The sequence below is a fragment of the Cololabis saira genome, chromosome 17 (genome assembly GCF_033807715.1).
Source record: "Cololabis saira isolate AMF1-May2022 chromosome 17, fColSai1.1, whole genome shotgun sequence".
Lineage (NCBI taxonomy): Eukaryota > Metazoa > Chordata > Actinopteri > Beloniformes > Belonidae > Cololabis > Cololabis saira.
The window spans coordinates 43,665,044-43,688,091 of record NC_084603.1 but is presented as its reverse complement, the minus strand read 5'-3'; the positions used below and the strand labels follow the sequence as shown (position 1 = coordinate 43,688,091).

General features: G+C 37.6%; 1 protein-coding gene across 2 annotated transcripts in view; it reads right to left on the bottom strand.

The window, feature by feature from the left end:
* The window catches only part of fbxw4 (F-box and WD repeat domain containing 4), a 194,730-nt gene that overhangs the window by 8,430 nt on the left and 163,252 nt on the right, over window positions 1-23,048 (bottom strand). For both annotated transcript variants that reach the window (XM_061745496.1, XM_061745497.1), the window contains one exon: window positions 11,313-11,453. In XM_061745496.1, the coding sequence (XP_061601480.1) occupies window positions 11,313-11,453 (141 nt within the window). The remainder of the gene's footprint in view (window positions 1-11,312; window positions 11,454-23,048) is intronic.

The window sequence follows — 23,048 nt, the reverse complement described above, 5'->3', positions numbered from 1 at the left end:
ATTGATGATAGTATTATACACAGTCATACTATTCAATTTGGACCAGTTCTGAGTTTATTTTCCCCTTTAAATACTGATTGTTTCACCTTTTGAAAATTTCCCATTAACTTAACATGGCTATTTATAGACCCTTTAACCCCTTCCCCAGTCTGACAGGATGATCCTGGATGATCAAATTTATAATATATCATAGTGCTAATACATTTCTGTGTGTTTAAGTTATGCAAACATTTCTTCTTCTTCTTCTCCTTCTCCTTCTCCTTGTCCTTCTCCTCCTCCTCCTCCTCCTCCTCCTCCTCCTCCTCCTCCTCCTCCTCCTTACTATTATCATTATTATTAGTTGTAGTAGTATAATTATTATGTTCGGGCAACCAAAAATATCCATTCAAAACAGATGACGTTGGAGCACTAGTATTCAGACTTGAATTATTAGCCATAAAATTTAAAAAAATAAATAATTCGGGGGCATCTGTCACGTGATCAGGATCCCCCCTCGTCACTCTATGACGTAGAGGGGACGCCCAGGGAATCCCCTGTGGTTGACGAAATGGGAGAAACTTTAAATATCTCCTGTTTCTTCTTCTTCTTTTACAAACTGACAGTAAAAAACAGTACCTTGCGCGACAAAAACGCATAATTTAGCCACTATAACAAAGAATAATATATAAATAATAATAATGTCATAATCCGTGTATATATCACGACCATGGAACCCATTGCCTTTGCATAGTACTATATCCGCGGTGCTCCCATTAAAACCTCAATAAAACACTGCAAAAACAGCGTTAAAAACGTGTTTTTACAAACTGACAGTAACAAACAGTACCTTGCGCGACAAAAACGCATAATTTAGCCACTATAACAAAGAATAATATATAAATAATAATAATGTCATAATCCGTGTATATATCACGACCACGCATCCCATTGAATTTGCATAGTACTATATCTGTGGTGCTCCCATTAAAACCTCAATAAAACACGGCTAAAACAGCGTTAAAAACATGCTTTTACAAACTGACAGTAAAAAACAATACCTTGCGCAACAAAAACGCATAATCTAGCCACTATAACAAAGAATAATATATAAATAATAATAATGTCATAATCCGTGTATATATCACGACCACAGAACCCATTGAATTTGCATAGTACTATATCCGTGGTGTTCCCATTAAAACCTCAATAAAACACTGCTAAAACAGCGTTAAAAACATGTTTTTACAAACTGACAGTAACAAACAGTACCTTGCGCGACAAAAACGCATAATTTAGCCACTATAACAAAGAATAATATATAAATAATAATAATGTCATAATCCGTGTATATATCACGACCACAGAACCCATTGAATTTGCATAGTACTATATCCGTGGTGTTCCCATTAAAACCTCAATAAAACACTGCTAAAACAGCGTTAAAAACATGTTTTTACAAACTGACAGTAACAAACAGTACCTTGCGCGACAAAAACGCATAATTTAGCCACTATAACAAAGAATAATATATAAATAATAATAATGTCATAATCCGTGTATATATCACGACCACGGATCTCATTGACTTTGCATGGTACAATATCCGTGGTGCACACACGGAATTATACCACTTTCCATGTTGGGACCACGGAAAATAGTGGTAAGAGGTCGTGGGCATTTCACGGATTTTTGTGAGATCAGGTTGGAAAAACCAGACGTTTTTCCGTTTTTTGTGTTACCTCCGATATTGCGTTTCTTTTGGTAATGTTTAAATTTATTTGCTGTAGTTCATTGATGTGTTTATTTGCGTCTTCCATAATATCTCCAACTCCAACTCGTCAAATTTCATTTTGCGCTTGTGACTGTGCATTCCATCCACTCTCCATGGCGCAGAGTTTGCGCTCGCAAACCTTAAGACACGCAACACCTCATTTAAATACTGCTGTTTGCACCTGTTATCAATTGCGCACGCAATCTTAGTTGATCACCCGCAAACCACACGCAAACAGCACGCGCAAACTTTTTCAGTGCACACGCAATTTAGTACTCTTTATTTAGGATCTTAGTAAATTGGGCCCTCAGTCAAGGTGTGAGTGCTTGGAGACAAAAGGAGGAAATAATCTTCAGACCTCTATTTATAAAGTGGGAGGTACCAATACAGATACCCTGAGCCTGTGCCTCTTCCTAGTGGAGAGGAGGGAACATGACCTGACACTTTCTTACAGCGTTATTCACTGCCTATGACTGAGGTAAATTTTACCCATGTTGGTAAATCTATGCTTTGATAAAAAAAGGGAAGAGAATAAACATGTTCTTGTTTGGTTTGTGCTTCTTTGTTTGTGTGTGCTGATAGGCTATTTTCATTCCCCTTTAAGATGGTGTACGGCAGGGGTGTCGGACTCCAGTCCTCGAGGGCCGGTGTCCCTGCAGGTTTTAAATGTTTCCCTGCTTCCCTGCTAAACATGTAATAAATGTGTTATAAACATGTTATAAATTAGTAAATGACTGAAAAGACCCCCCTTTGTGTTATAAACATGTTATAAACATATTGTAAATTAGTAAAGAACTGAAAAGACCCCCGCCTTTGTGTTATAAACATGTTATAAACATAATAAATTAGTAAATAACTGAAAAGACCCCCCCCCTTGTGTTATAAACATGTAATAAATGTGTTATAAAACATGTTATAAATGAGTAAATAACTGAAAAGACCCCCCCTTTGTGTTATAGACATGTTATAAATATATAATAAATTAGTAAATAACCGAAAAGACCCCCCTTTTTGTGTTGTAAACATGTTATAAACATATTATAAATTAGTAAATAACTAAAAACACCCCCTTTGTGTTATAAAACATGTAATAAACATATTGTAAATTAGTAAATAACTGAAAAGACCCCCCTTTGTGTTATAAACATGTTATAAACATATTGTAAATTAGTAAATTGAAAAGACCCCCCCCTTTGTGTTATACACATGTAATAAATGTGTTATAAATTAGTAAATAACTGAAAAGAGCCCCCCTTGTGTTATAGACATGTTATAAACATGTTATAAATTAGTAAATAACTGAAAAGACCCCCCCCCTTTGTGTTATAAACATGTAATAAATGTGTTATAAATTAGTAAATAACTGAAAAGAACCCCCCCTTTGTGTTATAAACATGTAATAAATGTGTTATAAACATGTTATAAATTAGTAAATAACTGAAAAGACCCCCCTTTGTGTTATAAACATGTTATAAACATATTGTAAATTAAATAACTGAAAAGACCCCCATTTGTGTTATAAACATGTTATAAACATATACATTAGTAAATGACTGAAAAGACCCCCCCTTTGTGTTATAAACATGTTATAAACATATACATTAGTAAATAACTGAAAAGACCCCCCCTTGTGTTATAAACATGTAATAAATGTGTTATAAATTATAAATAACTGAAACCCCCCCCTTTGTGTTATAAACAAGTTATAAACATATTATAAATTAGTAAATAACTGAAAAGACCCCCCTTGTGTTATAAACATGTAATAAATGTGTTATAAATATATAATAAATTAGTAAATAACTGAAAAGACCCCCCTTTGTGTTGTAAACATGTTATAAACATATTATAAATTAGTAAATAACTAAAAAGACCCCCTTTATGTTATAAAACATGTAATAAACATATTGTAAATTAGTAAATAACTGAAAAGACCCCCCTTTGTGTTATAAACATGTTATAAACATATTGTAAATTAGTAAATTGAAAAGACCCCCCCCTTTGTGTTATGAGTGTTATAATATGAGTATGTGTTGTGAGCGAGGGACAGGAAAAATTAAATTTTGCATCAACACTTACCCTCATAAAAGGATCAGTGCCAACAGTACGGACCCGGCAACTGCACACGAGTCAGCGGTAAGTGGCGTTCATTTTTTATGTTATTTTTGTTTACAAGTATGATCTTTGCATGGGCTAAGTATTTAGCTTAGCTCCGGTGTTACTCCGTGTTAAGGAGCTCTATTAGTACCGTAATACATTTTTTTCTGTTTATGGTTTCAGATCTTCCAAGCACCTGAAGCTGTTCAACGACACCTTCAGAAGACCCACGGTCCTTCCTTGAGCCAGCAATAGTGCATACATGTTATTTATATACAACTTATGTTCTTTTATTTTTTTAACAATAAAGTTGCCATTTGTGAAAATTCAGTGTTGTGATTTCTTTGCAGTTAACATGATTCATTTGTCTTGTAACCGGAGTAAAGAACTGTGGTGTACCTGTTTAGAATTCAATTAAATCTTCCTGCGTGAATTAGTGTGAAGATGAGGTGACCCGGTTCCCTCTTCAGGGAACTAAAGGCTGATTTATGGTTCCGCGTTACACCAACGCAGAGCCTACGGCGTAGGGTACGCGTCGATTTAACGCAGAACCGTAATTCAGGCTTAAGATCCGTTTACACCGTGTAACTGAATGCGAGCGTCCGACTATCGCGTCGAGCTGCGTGACATCGGACGCTCTCTGTCCACAATGAAACCGTTAAACTCTCTCTGTCCACACTGAAACCGTTAAACTCTCTCTGTCCGCACTGAAACCGTTAAACTCTCTCTGTCCACACTGAAACTGTTAAATTCGCGGCCAGTTAGGACAGTCCAATACAAAAAAAATAAATCAATGGAATTGATTTTGTCACTGAAGTTCGATCGCATGGGACACGCTTTGTGTACGCAGCTGCTGCTCTTCAGCCCGGGGCGAGGCTTTGTGTCCTCTCTCCTGCTACACGTCATTCAGGCAGCCAATCAGCACAGAGCCTCAATATCATAGCCCCGCCCCTCAGAATCCCTCACAGAAAAGAGGTTAGAAACGGTAAAACTAGAGACATGGGCAACAGGCTGAATTTCTGATTGATGTAGAAAAAACAAGCTTTTGATATTTTATAAGACATTCAAGGCCACACACACACACACACACACACACACACACACACACACACACACACACACACACACACACACACACACACACACACACACACACACACACACACACACACACACACACACACACACACACACACACACACACACACACACACACACACACATGTTCACCTGCATGATTGCTCTGTAGTTTTTGGGGTTAGTTAATCGCGGCAGCTTAGCTCAGATTGTGATTGGATCTCGAGACTTGGGACGGTTGCTGCTTGTGTTTTGCCGTGCCTGTTTCGTGTCTGTTCTGTTTTTTTTTTTTTTGCAGATTTCCAGATCCCCCCCCCAATGCCTCAGGTTCTTACCGGCATGGTATTAACCATTAATCAGTGTGCAGACAAAAAAAAAAACCATGAAAACATGAATATGCACTAACATGGAGAAGCTTAGTTTTCTGTGTGTGAAACTATTATCAAGATGACAAGATAGTGTAGGTATGCAGACTATACTATACCATAATTTGTTGTAAAAAAAAAAAAAAAAAAAAAAAAAAAATCAAGGTAAAAATACTTGAATTTTGTTTGTTTTTTTAAAGTGAGGATTAATTCCAAAAGGGATGATGGTGTATGCACAGCAAGGCAGATGGTAGCTGTGGTTTTGTAAAGGGGTGCATTTTAGGAACGTCCAGTTTCTTGTCAGTACACATCAGTCCTCCATTACTGCAGCTTCATCAATAAGTGATGGAGAAACGAAAGGAACAGACAAAGAGGCAGCGCGCTGATAGAATACACAAGAGGTGCGTTTCCACTAGCGGGAGTTCGGTTTAGATTTTTGAGGGCCGGGCCGTTTGTGTGTGTCCCCATTAACAGGCACAACCCTGTAAAAGTGGCCTTCGGGAGCCTTCACAGAGCAAAAAACGGTACTCAGGTTGTCTAACAGGAACCTCCTGGTGGGGGGTCTCTGCTGGTCGGGATTTCTAAATTAGATTCAGCACTGTCACGTAAACATAAATAATGTGACCACGAATCGCTGAAGCATTTGGACCAGAGACATTTTCTTGCAAGTACATTTAAGCACCTTCAATTGAACTACTATGCCCTTGTTTTATCTTGCCTCTTAAAACGTGTCTTTTATCCATGCTTTTATGTTTTCCACTTTGGTGGACAATAATGAATTATTTTATTCTATTCTATTCTATTCTATCTGTTCTATTCTATTCTAATGAAGTTGGAGATTATAAGAAAAGAACGATGGATGGACCGCCGAGTTGGTTTAGGTCTTGTTGCCATATTACACAAATATACGGGTCGGACAGGGGTTTCTTTTAATTCAATTCAATTCAATTTTAGTTATATAACATCTTTTACAACAGAAGTTGTCTCTAGGCATGTGTAATGTGTGTAATGAAGACACGCCGGCTGAAGGGGCCGAGGAGACAGCCCTGTTAGAGGCCTCTGTGCGGCAGATTTACCTTGAACCCCTGCTAGTTAAAAAGCACCTAAGGGTACCTAATGGGGATTTTGTATTTTTTCTGAAGGACTTTAACGCTCATGTGGGTAATGTTTTCAAGACGGGCGTGAGTTGGAGGATTGCTTCTTCGATCTGAACCAGAGTGGTTTATTGGCCTTTTGTAGATGTTATGGACGTTGTGTTCGTGATGAACATGGTTCATTCTGGACATGGTTGGTCCATAATGTACACTGTTTTATCATAAATGTGTCCATAGGTGCATGTGGTATCAGGACACCCTAAGCTATGGTTCGATGAGCAGCTTTATATTAGTGTTTGGGACTCAGGTGGAGAGAGAAGCTGAGCTGATCATCATCTAGTGGTAAACTGGATTGGATGGTGTGTCAGAGAGGATTTTTAACTCCAATCTGACAGAACTGCTCTGCATCGTGGGGGAGGCAGGAACATTGATTCGCACCTTCATTGTCAAGGCAGCTAATGAAAATGCAGTTGGAGCCGTGGTTTCAAGGTCCTTGGTGCCTATACTGCCGTGGTTTCAAGGTCCTTGGTGCCTATTAGGGCTGTTCGATTAATCAATTTTAAATCGTAATCGCGATTATGTAATTAGAACGATGTTAAAACGTGAAACTCGTAAAATCGATTTTTCACTTTTTTTTTTTTTTTTTTTTTTTTTTTACACCTTGTCTGCACACATATTAATGATTGATACCATATTAATGATTGATGGAAATACCTCTCGCGACAAGTGCCCCATCGGAGAGGCTCTTTAGTGTAGGAGGGGGCGTTGTAACATGCCACCGGGCATCCCTCAAGCCAGATGCGGTAGACCGGCTCGTGTTCTTTGCAAAAAACTTGCAAATATGAATAGCAAATGTAATGACTGACATTACACACCTCTACCTCCTTCATGGGTTGCAAATATTATTTAGCATGCAAAGACCCAGTTTAGTTTAATTAGAAAATGTCTTGTTTTATTTAATTGGAAATATAACTTACTGTATGTTTGCAAGTGCTGATTTGCTGATATTTTTTTCAGAGATAAAACTTTATATTTTATTATATTTTTTAAAACTTTTTTTCAACTTATTTTACAGAGCTTTGCACTTTATTCATTCATTTTTGGTTTAATAAGAGCAAAGTTTGCACTTAAAGCCCAACGGGGCAAATGAATGGGGCAATAAAAAAACAGCATATTTGAAATCATTTCTTTGCCTTTTGTCAATTCACAAAATAATCGTAATCGTAATCGAAAATCGGATTTTGAGAGAAAAAAATCGAGATTTTATTTTTGGGCAAAATCGAACAGCCCTAGTGCCTATACTGGTGGCAATCTTCAGTACTTACATATTAAAGGACAAAGTTGACTTTCCTACAACAAGACATATTTATCCATATTATTTTTTTTAGAAAACTGTTTAACTATTTTTAATATGGTAGTCATTCTAAACCTTTTTCTCTGGCTATATCAAACCACGGTTGCTCAGTGAAAGAAATGTGTTTCTATTCATCTGACAACATACTGTACCATATACATATGTCCAAATTTGAACATTTCTTCTATAAATAGTTAGACAAAATTTTCTGCACTGAATATGTTCATTATCCAGATATATTACCAGCATAAACTGTGATGTAAGATTATTATATATCACTGAATTGCTCATTAGAATTCATTGGATCATCTAATGTATTAATGAGCACCATGTGGCCAAGCAAAGTCTTTTTTCCTTTTTGTTTATCACAGTGCTTTACTTTTAATGGCCAGCCACTCCAGACAACCTGAACCTCATGGCTGACCTTGAGAGTTTTCTGAAGCTGTTTGGATTTGGCCACATGAATTAATGATATCTAAAGAGGGGCCCCCCTCTGTCAACATTGGCCCCATTCCAAACCATAAATCCCTAGTGTAATCTTACAATCAGATCTGATTTGCTTTACTTGACTGATCTCCAACAAACACATCCCATCAAGCCCCTTGTGAGGCTGCTATGTCAAACCATTCGAATGTTATGGCAGAAAGTAGGAACTATCAAATATGGACCAATCAGATGAAGTGGGGGCACGCTTTTTGGCGTCTAGTGTCGCCACGGTAACGCTTTTGAAAGAGAAAAGTAAAGCGCGTTGTCGCAGGATGGAGACGCATATTTTGATGTATAACACACCTGGGTGCACGTTACGGTTCGGGCCGTATTAACGGCCGAAGAAGTGGCATACATTGAAAATGGCCGACTTCCTGTTCAGTTTCGGCAATGGTGCCAAGAGACTTTTCTTTAAGTTGCAACATGATACAGGTGTGTACCGATTTTCGTGCAAGTACGTCAAACTGTATTGTGGGGCTTGAGGCACAAAGTTTTCTAGGGGGCGCTGTTGAGCCATTAGACCACGCCCATTAATGCAAACCATTAAATATCAAATTTTTCGCCAGGCCTGGCTTGCTTGCAAAATTTGGTGACTTTTGGGGCACGTTTAGGGGGGCAAAGACCCTCATTTCGTCGGAAGTAAAACAAGAAAAAAAAAAACAAATCCCTACAGATACAATAGGGCCTTCGCACTGTCAGCGCTCGAGCCCTAATAATATTAATTTACAAAAAAACTAACAAATAATGGAGAGTTTTCTGTTTAGATCAGAAAGACCAAATTGAAGGTGAAGGCTACAGGACCATATTTAAGTAGCTTGATTTTCCTGTAACCATAGTTGGAAATTTCGTTTTGACAGTTAGGGGCCCTGCAACTGTAGACAACTTTCCTGGATTTGGCCACAAGAGAAAAATTGATGGCAAATCAAAGATGCAGATAATGTGAATGGAAACCAAAGATCCCAGAACAATAACTAACCAACCATCACTGTTTACTAAAAGCGAACAACTGAGGATGAAACAAATAATAAAAAAGCCAGACTGGAATTTGTCAAAACCATAATTTGACAAGCCACAAAATGTCTCTGAGAACGTCCTTTGGATGGATGAGACAAAACAGAGCTTTGTGTCAAGTTACATCAGCTCTTTTTTCACAGATGCAAAGATAAAACATTGAAAGAAAAGAAGACTAGCTGCTGTGAAACATGGAAATGCTCAGTTATGTTCTGGAGCTGCTTTGTTGTGTCTGGCACAGGATGTCTTGAATATGTGTAGGTACAATGAAATCTGAAGGATATCAAGGCACTCTGGAGATCAATGTGCTGCCTACTGTCAGCTTAATCTCAGTTGTAACTCATAGGGTCCTTTTAATGGGATAATGACCAAAAACAGGCAAGAATGACTAAGAACAAAAAATGGGACTATTCTGAAGTTTCTTTCTGTAAGCCCTGCACTAGATAGTTTGAAGATCTGTGAAAAGAGTTGAAACATTTTTGTCCAGGTTAGTTTCTATATTTATGTAGCTGCATTGTTCAACTCAAATAAGTAGTAGTTCTGTTAATCCATTCTAATTTGAGTTATGGTAGAGATTTGCTTCCACATTCAAACTGCGCTGATATTAAGAATATCTTGAAGCCTGCTAGATTGTCTTTTTTTTTTTTTTTTTGTGGCACCACTTGGTTCATATTAGGTATAAAGCATTGTATAATATGTTATGCTGAGATTTTCACACAAATGTATTTTGGGTAAAATCGTTCGTCGTCAACAACCGTCTATCAACGGCATCGGCCATCATCAAACACTTGTCAACAGAGCACAGTAATCCTACAACCTAAACATGAGCGGGAGTTCTAAACACAAAAGTGGAGCCATAAAACGCAAAGAAAAAGAAAAAGTGGAGCAAGAAAAAGCCAAATTGCGCAAGCTAGATGCATATTTTGTTGGCCCTAATCCTCCTCCTGTGGGAGATGAACCTGACGTTGTTAGCAGAGATTCATTCCTGGGCCCGGGCCGCCAAAAGCTGCATCATGGTCAGGGAGCAGGTTTACAGGTAGCTACAGTTCTAACAATCACAGACACACTGGCAGCAAGAACATGTGAGTTTGTGGTAAATTGTTGATATAGTAGCCCGGCTGCCTAACTTATTTCCTTCTCTGTCTCTTGGCTGTAGCGATGATAATAGGGACTCAGCAGCTGCAAAGGCCTGGTCGTATGCCCCGCCCCCGGCCCGTCTCTGATATGTTCCACTACTGTTGGAGACCTCTATAGGTGAAAAAGTGATGCTGGACCACTTGCACATCTGCAGAAATTCCTCCTGTATATGGCACTTGTATTGAAAACAGTTGAACTGTTCTCTTTGTCTAATTCTATGTGGCATCTTTCAAGATTCAAGATTCTTTATTGTCATTGTTCATATTTCATAACAACAAAATTACAGCCAATGGTGGTCCTCTTGAACTGTAACCAACCAAATGGCCAAACTAACAAGGATTTGGATATACTGTATTCCTACTCAACATCTGGGAAAGACAAGTCAAATTTCCTTGAATCCAGTTGCTTGTGATATCCAGGAATTATTTTAGATCTGAAAAGCAATGGTGTAGTTCACCTATAAGCTCAAACAGTTGAACTTTAACCTTTAAGTGCTTAGTAGGAGGAAAATGTGATAGAAGAGAGAGACAGTGTGGAGAGAAAGGTGATAGTAATAAGTCTGAGTTTCAAGTAAGGGTTTATCCTAAAAATCCGGATTCATTAAAAAAAAAAAGTTCATTTTCTTGTCTTTAGATGGTTATACTCTTGGTTTTATTTTTGGGACAGGGTCTCATTCATGAATGTTTTTTACATTTCTTGATGTAGCTTTCAACCTTTCCAGGGACCATTCTGTATATGTACCACAACTCTGAATGTGGTAAGCAAGGTACCATAAATATCCTAAGCAGTGTAATACACATTATGCACAGAATATTGGAATCACTGTTTAAAAATACATTTCTTCAGCATGTTTACAAAATGTTATAGGTGGTATGGTTTAAAAGAGGACCATGGACCAGTGACAATGGCATTAATCATTCAAGACAGAAAAGAAGACCTACTGTGGGCTGAGTCGGAGGTCCCAAAGTCTTATGAAGGTATCGTAGCCACAGGTAAAGAGTTGGAATGGAGACTCAAACACTATATCCAAGACGCCAGCACCACGACGAAACTCTGTCCCGAGCCTACACACACATGCTGATCTGTAGCGGAGAGGGGAATAGACCAACAAGACATTTTCTTTCTTGCATTTATATTGTGCATCAATAGGGCATTCATTTCCATGGATGTACATCAAATCACTGCAAAAGTGATAAAAATCACTATTAATGAAATGAGAAAAAGCAAACTGGGAAGTTGTTATATCTGGTGAGTTGTCAGTTATTTGAAAAACATGTATAAAACCCAACATCTCAACTCCCGGTATACAATACATTCTGTACTACTACAAGTGCTGGTTTTCGTTTGAGGTTTAAACTATGGTTATCTGTTTGACTGTCATTGATTATCTTTGTCATTAATGCAACTTTATGGATCACAGTTCAGTTTTTTTCCAAAATCTACTGCAAAAGTTAAAATATTTGTTGTACTCAAGGAAAATTACAGAAGCGGAAAAATAAATTTTTCATTGTTGTTTGTACTGTTATGCACAATGTTACAGATTTACTCTGTGGAACAAGTAATAATTGAAATTTGAATTATAGCTCCATATGATTAAAGGCCTGGTACCCAAAGTAGTTAAAGTAAAAAAAACCCTCAGTCTTCAAGTAGGCTACAGCTAAAATATTTTCCATTTTGAGACACTGCTGAATCAAACACTTTTTTAAGTTCAAATATTTATAAGTTCCAAACCTGTGAAAACTTAAATGTTACTGTCAAACAACGACTGTACTGCAGGAATGTTTTATTATTTATTATTATTCATTATTTATTATTAGTATTTATTATTAGTATTTAAAAAAAGGCATTTACATGAATGTCTTACCCTTGCTAATATTTAGCATCTATATTCTAACTAAGCTTAATTCTTTTTTTTTTTTTCAACTAAGCTTAATTCATATGGCTGAAATATTTATTTATTTAATTATTTATATGAGAATACACATATACATATATATATATATATATATATATATATATATATATATATATATATATATATATATATATATATACACACAGTATACACTGCCCAAAAAAATTAAAGGAACAGTTTTTATCAGGGTATGGCATGAATTCAACTGCCCTTTTCTGATAAGGTTTTGGTTTTTGATTTTTGGGGTGAGCCCTATACTGAGCCCTCTGTAGGCTGAAAACTTTTATTTCCATCAAAAGATTTGGCATCCTTTTGTTCCTGAGACATTAAACTGTCCATATCAAGTTCTCCGATACTACGCACCGATACCACTCCATTGTTGTTGTAGTTACTGATTAGTGACTCTAGGGGGAGATGTTGAGCTGCAGTCAGCGTGGTGATGAGAAGAGAGTGATACAGTACATGAGTGAGACTGGCAGCGCCGTTTCAGGCAAGATAGCGACAATTAATGCAAGCAGGACGTCAGCAGTGTGGACATATTTCAAAATAAGGGACGAGGACAGAAGCAAGGCAGACTGAAGCTATGTGCTGCTAAGGTGTCAAGAGGAGGAACGGAGAATACGTTGTTTAATACCAGCAACTTGATAAAACATCTCAAGACGCATCATAAAGCTGAGTATACAGAGTTTTCTAATGTTACTGCAAGACCACAACAGCCAACATTAGCTCAGGTTCTGCAAAAGCGACAGGCAATGACAAGAGACGACCCACGGGCCGTTAAAGTAACGTAGGCTCTAACCCGTTATATATAGCGCTAGATGAAACCTGGGCATAAGATTGACCTCTTTGAGAAAATTTCCATTTGATGGTGTGGGAGTACCATTTGTCCCATTTGGGAGACCCAGGTGAACTGTCACCCACCACTCCCAGCGTGTATGCCGTGGTCTGTGCACAGCAACTTGCCAGCAAGTAGGGGCGCCTGTCGCTGCAGGGGGCGTCAACATGCCAATTCCCCATACAGTGACAAAATAAATCAGTGGTCCTCAACCTTTTTTCAGTGATGTACCCCCTGTGAAATATTTTTTCAGCCAAGTACCTCCTAACAAGCGCAAAGCACTTTTGGTGGTAAAAAAATACCTAAAACAGAGCACTGTGCCATCAGTAACTGATTTATTAAACATAAAGATATTGCTGCTACGCTTCAATCACGACTCCATCGTTGGTCCAAGTGATTGACAGGTGAAGCCAGGTGGCATTTGACAGGTTAGGTGGAACCATCCTGGTGTGGGGGATACTCTGCGGTTTTAAGATAATAAGTTGAATAGCCTGAACTCCTGAAGATAAAATTAATTTTATGAATTTAGACTTATATTTTCCTCAATTTATGAAATATTTATTTTTAAAGGATTTTTGCATGGATGCTACTTTTTAAATATATGTATATTTTAAAATCTCACGTACCCCCTGTAGTGCCTTCCCGTACCCCCATTTGAGAACCACTGCAATAAATAATAGAAAACCACAGATTTTTTTTTTCTTTTAATGCTCATGCACTTTTTTTAGTACCTATGTGTCACGAATAAATGCCTGGTCCGCCCATGCCTAAAACCGCCTCTGTGCGTGTGTGTGCGAGTGGTGTGGTATATGTGTGCAAGAGTGTGCGCAGGATTTGTGTGTAGACTGCAACATTTGCACAGTGCCATCATTTGTCCTTTGTTCCTTCAATCTGTCAGATAGCAGTCATGTGTGGCTGGGGACCTTCTTTTATTCAGAAAGCCTTAATCAAAGCCTGTCCCTCATACAATTTATACTGATACCAATTTCTACAGATTGATTGTGCACAATTAGAGGAAATCAATGACCACTGTTCCAAAGAAAGATTACTTAAGGTCACAAAAGAAACCATGGTAAATTCTTAGCAACCTAAGTCCTCTTTGACATTGGCTAATATTCATGAATCTACCTTCAGGACAACATTTGAAGACATTTAATGCCAACAAAACTACAAGGCAATGGGAAAACACAGTTTGGGGACAGGTACATATTTTCAAATGTACGACTCTGAAAACAGAGATAGTTTTTGTTTACCTGCCTGAACTTGAGCAACTTTAAAAAAAAAAAAAAAAAAAAGCCTCATTCCAGTCGCAGTTTGATGTGTTCAGTTTCCCGTTCTGTCACAAGGAAATAAATAACTGTACAGTCCCAGACTTACACCTGAAATGCCAAGTGTCTAAAGAAACTTTTTGTATTTTTATGTTTGGAGAAAAACAATAGCAGGTAAAGGGAGAACAGCATCATATGTATGAGCAGTATTGATTGAAATATTTAATTGGATGTATGGAGTTAGATGCCAGTTTCGTCTCCTTGCCTCTTGATCAAACATGGTCCAGTAGAACTCTATAAATGTAAGACTGTAAATACTGGGGTTCAGACTAGGGCTGGGCGATATGGCAAAAAAAGTGATCACGATTTTTTTTCCCATATTGAATGATCTTGATTTTTAATCACGATTTTTTTTAAATCAGAAGATCCCCCCTCCCTTCTGGAATAAAATAGAAAGAAACCAGAGATTAGTTTTTTTTTTATTAACAAATAAAGCAAATAGCATGTTTTAACAAGAATCCAGAATGCTACCAGTGGTACCCACCGAAAAAAACTAGGGATGCACCATAATGAAAATTTGAGGCCGAACTGAAGCGGAATAAAATTTAAAGACTTGGCTGAATACTGAGTACTGAATAGCCTACGGGATGCGGTTGTTCACAGTTTTTCATTTATTTTGCCATTTTTTTCACAATTGCATAGATAAAATTGCAATGACATTAAAAACAAAACCAGTAAACTAATGAGTTGAGCCACTGTCAAGCAGCTGGCGATGCTGTTGCTTAAATTGACCAACAGGTGGCTCTCTAACATCACAGTTTGTGTACTGTGCGTGACTCTGACGCTGGTTGGTAATTAAGGAGTTAAAATTCACTCGCCACTTACAGGACTCAGTAGCCAGCAGAAACGGCAGTTTTATTACATTTATTAACTGTAGTACCGCTATTATAAGAGGTTATTTCTCACAGTATTAGCCTAAAGGGACTTAAGGCTGATTTATGGTCCCGCGTTACACCAACGCAGAGCCTACGGCGTCATCATGCTGAGCTCTGCTTGTTGCCTCCGCGCTCCGACACATTTACTCCGCTGAGCACGCACGCACGCACGCACGCACGCACGCACGCACGCATACACACACCCATGTCGGGGCCGCGGAGTTTCTGAAGTCGGCAGTGATGAGTAATTTGTGGTACAAGCAGAGCGAATCACAACTTTAATCAGTGCGGTTCGAATACACAATACACCCATCACGAAGGGCATTTTGTGAATCCATCACACCCTCCTCCTGTACGCTCAGAAGAAGTTGTCCGGCGAAATAAATAAATAAATAACCGCTAACCGTGAGTCCCGGTCGGCTCGAAGCTAAGCTAACGCTAGCCTGCGGTTGTTGTCTTGTAGTTTTATTCTCTCTGGTCACGCTTGCTCCCACCAGTGCAGGGGAGGCAGATGTGACTACTTTACTGCCTATGGTCATGCAACTTGCCGCGGCATGTCATGCATGATCAATTAATGCAGACAGCGCGGTGCCAGGAAAGCGGGTTGTGATTGGTTGTCGTGCACTTTGCTGCAGCATGTTTTGCACGTGATCGAGAAAGTAGACCCACAGCTGATCACCGTGATCGAACTTAATTTGATCGCGATCACAAATCGAGATCGTATAATCGCCCAGCCCTAGTTCAGACCCTTTTAAATAAAGACCCATGTGGTAATGACTGGGGATCTGTGCAAAGGTAAACTAAATCTGCGCTTTAAGTGTGGAGTTAGATGCCAGTTTCGTCTCCTTGCCTCTTGATCAAACATGGTCCAGTAGAACTCTATAAATGTAAGACTGTAAATACTGGGGTTCAGACCCTTTTAAATAAAGACCCATGTGGTAATGACTGGGGATCTGTGCAAAGGTAAACTAAATCTGCGCTTTAAGTGTAAACAAAAAAAAGTGCCGGTGGTCCCCTGATTGACCTGCTGTCTATCATACAAATATGGGACAAACACATAAGTGATATGTATACAGTATGTCTGTCTGTCTGTCTATCCTTTGTATTGTAAAATTCCAAAGAACAAAGCCAGTTCTAGGGCTGGGCGATATGGACCAAAAGTCATATCTCGATATTTTCTAGCTAAATGATGATACACGATATATATCGATATTTTTTGTGTGCCATAATTGGGGTTTCCCCCAAAGCATTATAGCATAGCATCTCTGTTAGCTTCATTTTTTTCTGAGGCAAACCCTTAAAAAAACAGTCAGTTTTAATACAAAGCCTCATGCCAAATGTCCCACAGGTACCTTTATTAACAGAGGTCTGCACAATATCAAAATGTATAAAACAAAATCATAAAAAAAAAACAATAATACATTTTTTTTTAAATCAATATAAACGATATTGTCTCGTACCATATCGCGTTTGAAAATATATCGATATATATTAAAATCTCGATATATCGCCCAGCCCAAGCCAGTTCTAAATCAAATCCACATGAGCCAGGGTTTTTCCTGCATTCAAAATTAGGAGGCGGCCGCCTCCGCCTAATTTCGTGCCGCCCCCAGCTCTTAAAACTCCGTCGTCATGAAAATTGTTATTTTCCGGCAGGCGTTGGACTGGATGGTTGTTATTTTGACTGCAGTTGCAGCATTGCACCGCTATGGGGGCGCTGTTTCAACGACAGAGCACCAGCAGAAGAAGACGAAATCTCCAGAATTATTTTCCGTGTTTTTCTGCTATTTGTTGTATTAAAAATCGGCATCCTGGTTTTCCCTGGCTGTTCAAACAGGTAAATATTGTTTCTTTTGCATCCTAGCATGTCTTGTTTATTCTTCTTATATTCGATATATATATATACAGTACTTTAAAAAGCGACCAGGAAAGGAGAAGCAAGAGTGCAGGTGAAACAGGGCAGACAATTAACGTTACAGGCAGTTAAAAAGTAATAAATCATGTTACTGACGAAATGCAGCAGTTTTGTCAGGGCTGAAAGTAGCGCACAAATATGCATGAAAGGTGATAGCGAGGGTCAGAGTGCAGGACGGGACGAGCTGGGGAGGCGAGGGTAACGTTAAGGCTGATTTATGGTACTGCGTTAAATCGACGCAGAGCCTAAGGCGTTGGGCACGCGGCGACGCGCACCGTACGCCGTAGGCTCTGCGTTGGAATAAGGCAGAACCATAAATCCCCCGTTAGTCAGTTTCCAAGTCATTAGGAGCATATCAACGCGAAGCCAACTTGTACGTGATTTAAACATCACTTTTTATTCATCTTTATAGATCTTCTCAAAAAACACAGAGCCAGTGGGTTTGACAAACGGTGGCTGAACCAATTTACCTGCTCAGGCAAACTGAGGAAGGTTTGGTCTGTTATTTATGCCAAATCACTGTGACCCCATGCAGCAGGAACTATCACTATCTATGTCTGTATCAAAATAAATACAAAAATACTTAATGCATGAATTGTTTTGTTTAAGGTGAAGACACCTCTACACAGCAGACTGAAAGAGAGGCATTTGGATGTCTGTTGTAAGGAGGACATGGATGGACCAGGACCAGACCAGGAGGTCTTGGACTACAAGGAGCATGAGGATCTGCAGATGGAAAGATAGGAGGCTGAAATGTTCTGTCTGGTTGCAAGATTTGTCAGTAAATGTCTGAAACCCTACAAAAACTCAAAATCTTACCAAGACTACTTGTCTTATATCCAGTCAAAATGTTTTATTTCTAGTCCAAAAAAAATCATTACATTTAAAATAAGACCTAAAAAGTAACTCGTTCTAGAAAACCTTTTTCACTCATTTCAGTCTAGATCGTATAAAGGTTAGGGCATCTACAAGCTCGTTAGCTTCAGCCCTAACCCTTTCGGCCAGACTTATGTACCCTTTCTTGTTTCGTTGGATGAACATTTTTCAATGATTGCTGATCGAAATAAACTCAAACTCCTTTCAATGAAAATTGTCTCTTGTTCCATTGGCAGTTTTTTTTTCTTTACTTTTTTATTTTTGGTAAGATTGAGTTCTTATATTTGTATTTATATTTTTATGTTAATAAAATAATGCTTTAACATGATAATTGTCATATTTTTTACATATAATTTACATTCTTTGTAAATTGATTTCTTGGGAAGAAGGCGCAGATTGAATAAGATTCTTCTTCTTTCTGCTCTCTTTCATTCAGAATTTAGGAAGGTTTGTGTTTATATTAAATTGTTTGTTTTATTTTATCAATTAATGAAATAAATAATAAATAAATACATTTTTAATCATATTAGAACTCCCAAAATATAAAATATCTTGTAAAAAGTGTTTGCTTGAGCCAGTTGAAGGCACGGTATACCCGCACGCGTGTGCACATGACCAGGATGGTGCCACCTCTGCCTCAACTAGAGCCAGGAAAAACCCTGTGAGCCAAATTCAAAGTGTCATGGAGCCACATTTATTAACCTTCATGGTGTTAAGATGGCATGGAAAATAATATAATTGAGACAATAACAATAAGAAACTAGACAATTTCCTCGCAGAAATTTCGAGAGTGCCACGGCAGGCTGCTGCACATTTGTGTACATTTTACAAGCAATAAAGGTGAAGGACTCAATACCGAGTCCAATGACACCACCCATGACTCTCTATGTCAAACCATTCAAAAGTTATTACAGAAAATAGATAATAGGCTAACAGAACCACTAACAGAACAGCTAACGGGACCGCTAATAGAACCGCTAACAGAACCGCTAATCGGACCGCTAACAGAACCGCTAACGGGACCGCTAACGGGACTGCTAACGGCACCGCTAACAGAACTGCTAACGGGACCGCTAACATAACCGCTAACAGGACCGCTAACAGGACCGCTAACGGAACCACTAACAGAACGGCTAACGGGACCGCTAACAGAACCGCTAATGGGACCGCTAACGGAACCGCTAGTCAACTAACTTGCTCATACTTGCACGTAGAACTGTCATTCAAACTTCAAAACGGAGGAAAACTTCTCTTCTCTCTCCAAACCTGAAACAGTTTTTTCCTAAAATGTACACTTTTCAAGATATGAGCGCTCAAGCGAGGACTGGAAATCATTAATTCATTCATTAATTCATTACCAGCTTCAGCATCCAGCAGCATTCATTCATTCATTACCAGCTTCAGCATCCAGCAGCATTCATTCATTCATTACCAGCTTCAGCATTCATTCATTCATTCATTCATTCATTCATTCATTCATTCATTCATTCATTCATTCATTACCAGCTTCAGCATTCATTCATTCATTCATTCATTACCAGCTTCAGCATTCATTCATTCATTACCAGCTTCAGCATTAATTAATTAATTAATTAATTAATTACCAACTTCAGCATTCATTCATTCATTACCAGCTTCATTCATTAATTCATTCATTCATTACCAGCTTCAGTATTCATTGATTCATTCATTCATTACCAGCTTCAGCATTCATTCATTCATTCATTACCAGCTTCAGCATTCATTCATTCATTCATTCATTACCAGCTTCAGCATTCATTCATTCATTACCAGCTTCAGCATTAATTAATTAATTACCAACTTCAGCATTCATTCATTCATTACCAGCTTCATTCATTAATTCATTCATTCATTACCAGCTTCAGCATTCATTCATTCATTCATTCATTACCAGCTTCAGCATTCAGTCATTCATTACCAGCTTCAGCATTCACTCATAAATTAATTAATTAATTAATTCATTCATTCATTACCAACTTGAGCATTCATTCATTAATTCATTACCAGCTTCATTCATTAATTCATTACCAGCTTCATCATTCATTCATTCATTACCAGCTTCAGAATCCAGCATCATTCATTCATTCATTACCAGCTTCAGCCTCCAGCATCATTCATTCATTCATTCATTCATTCATTCATTATCAGCTTCATTCCTTCGTCCGTCCGTCCGTTCATTCGTTCATTCATTCATTACCAGCTTCATTCATTCATTCATTCATTCATTCATTCATTCATTCATTCATTACTAACTTCAGCATTCATTCATTCATTACCAGCTTTAGCATTAATTAATTAATTAATTAATTAATTCATCCATTCATTACCAGCTTCAGCATTCATTCATTCATTACCAACTTCAGCATTCATTCATTCATTCATTCATTACCAGCTTCAGCATTCATTCATTCATTACCAGCTTCAGCATCCAGCATCATTCATTCATTCCTTCATTCATTTATTACCAGCTTCAGCATCCAGCATCATTCATTCATTCATTACCAGCTTCAGCATCTAGCATCATTCATTCATTCATTCATTACCAGCTTCAGCATCCAGCATCATTCATTCATTCATTACCAGCTTCAGCATCATTCATTCATTCATTCATTCATTCATTTATTCATTACCAGCTTCATTCATTCATTCATTACCAGCTTAATTCATTCATTCATTACCAACTTGGAATTCATTCATTCATTCATTACCAGCTTCAGCATTAATTAATTAATTCATCCATTCATTACCAGCTTCAGCATTCATTACCAGCTTCAGCATTCATCCATTCATTCATTACCAGCTTCATTAATTAATTAATTCATTCATTCATTCATTCATTCATTACCAGCTTCAGCATTCAATCATTCATTCATTACCAGCTTCATTCATTCATTCATTCATTACCAGCTTCATTCATTAATTCATTCATTCATTACCAGCTTCAGCATTCATTCATTCATTCATTCATTCATTCATTACCAGCTTCAGCAATTCATTCATTCATTACCAGCTTCAGCATTCAGTCATTCATTACCAGCTTCAGCATTCACTCATTAATTAATTAATGAATTAATTCATTCATTCATTACCAACTTGAGCATTCATTCATTAATTCATTACCAGCTTCATTCATTAATTCATTACCAGCTTCATCATTCATTCATTCATTACCAGCTTCAGCATCCAGCATCATTCATTCATTCATTACCAGCTTCAGCCTCCAGCATCATTCATTCATTCATTCATTCATTCATTCATTCATTCATTCATTATCAGCTTCATTCTTTCGTCCGTCCGTCCGTTCATTCGTTCATTCATTCATTACCAGCTTCATTCATTCATTCATTCATTCATTCATTCATTCATTCATTCATTACTAACTTCAGCATTCATTCATTCATTACCAGCTTTAGCATTAATTAATTAATTAATTCATCCATTCATTACCAGCTTCAGCATTCATTCATTCATTACCAACTTCAGCATTCATTCATTCATTCATTCATTCATTCATTCATTCATTCATTCATTACCAGCTTCAGCATTCATTCATTCATTACCAGCTTCAGCATCCAGCATCATTCATTCATTCCTTCATTCATTTATTACCAGCTTCAGCATCCAGCATCATTCATTCATTCATTACCAGCTTCAGCATCTAGCATCATTCATTCATTCATTCATTACCAGCTTCAGCATCCAGCATCATTCATTCATTACCAGCTTCAGCATCATTCATTCATTCATTCATTCATTCATTCATTCATTTATTCATTACCAGCTTCATTCATTCATTCATTACCAGCTTCATTCATTCATTCATTACCAACTTGGAATTCATTCATTCATTCATTACCAGCTTCAGCATTAATTAATTAATTAATTCATCCATTCATTACCAGCTTCAGCGTTCATAACCAGCTTCAGCATTCATCCATTCATTCATTACCAGCTTCATTAATTAATTAATTAATTAATTCATTCATTACCAGCTTCAGCATTCAATCATTCATTCATTACCAGCTTCATTCATTCATTCATTAATTAATTAATTAATTCATTCATTACCAGCTTCAGCATTCATTCATTCATTCATTCATTACCCATTTCAACATCCAGCATTTCCCCCTACAGGTGGCGATTATATAAAATATATATATATATATATATATATATATATATATATATATATATATATATATATATATATATATATATATAAAAAAAATATATATATATATATATATAAAAAATATATATATATATATATATATATATATATATATATATATATATATATAACATGAACCTGTTCCCAGCAGGACTGGGGATCAGCTAAGGTCAAAAGGTCAGGGTTCAGATTTCTCCATTTTCCAGGTTCCAAGTATATGAAGTCTGTTCTGATTGAGTCATGTGACCAGTTCTGGCTGAATGACTCAGCAGCTGAGCTCTGGTTGCCGCGGCAACAAGAACCTAGACATGAGTAAGGTTCTGGGTTGGCTGTGAGAAAACCCCAGATTTTTGCCTTGTGACAAGCCTCAAATCACTCCACTTTGTGATCAAACCGTAGTTCTTAGCAGAAAAACGAAAGCATCGTGAGAGACAGAGAACCCGGTAGATTCTGACAATCTTATTTTTATTCAGATATTCCTTATAATGTTTTAGTAACGGCAGTTTGAAAACAAAGTGAGATTTTTTTTAAGAAAACTTTTTTTACATTGCAGTCAATGGAGACAGAGACAGGAATTGGCATGGCTGTTAGCCCCCCCGTTTAAATTTGGTGCATACCACGCCTGTCAAAGTCACATTTTATGAATCCCAACATGTATGTCTACATTCTGACCAAAAATTATCTGTCTACCTTTAACGGTTTGGCCGTGAGCTCGAGTTACAAATAAAAATTATGGTCATT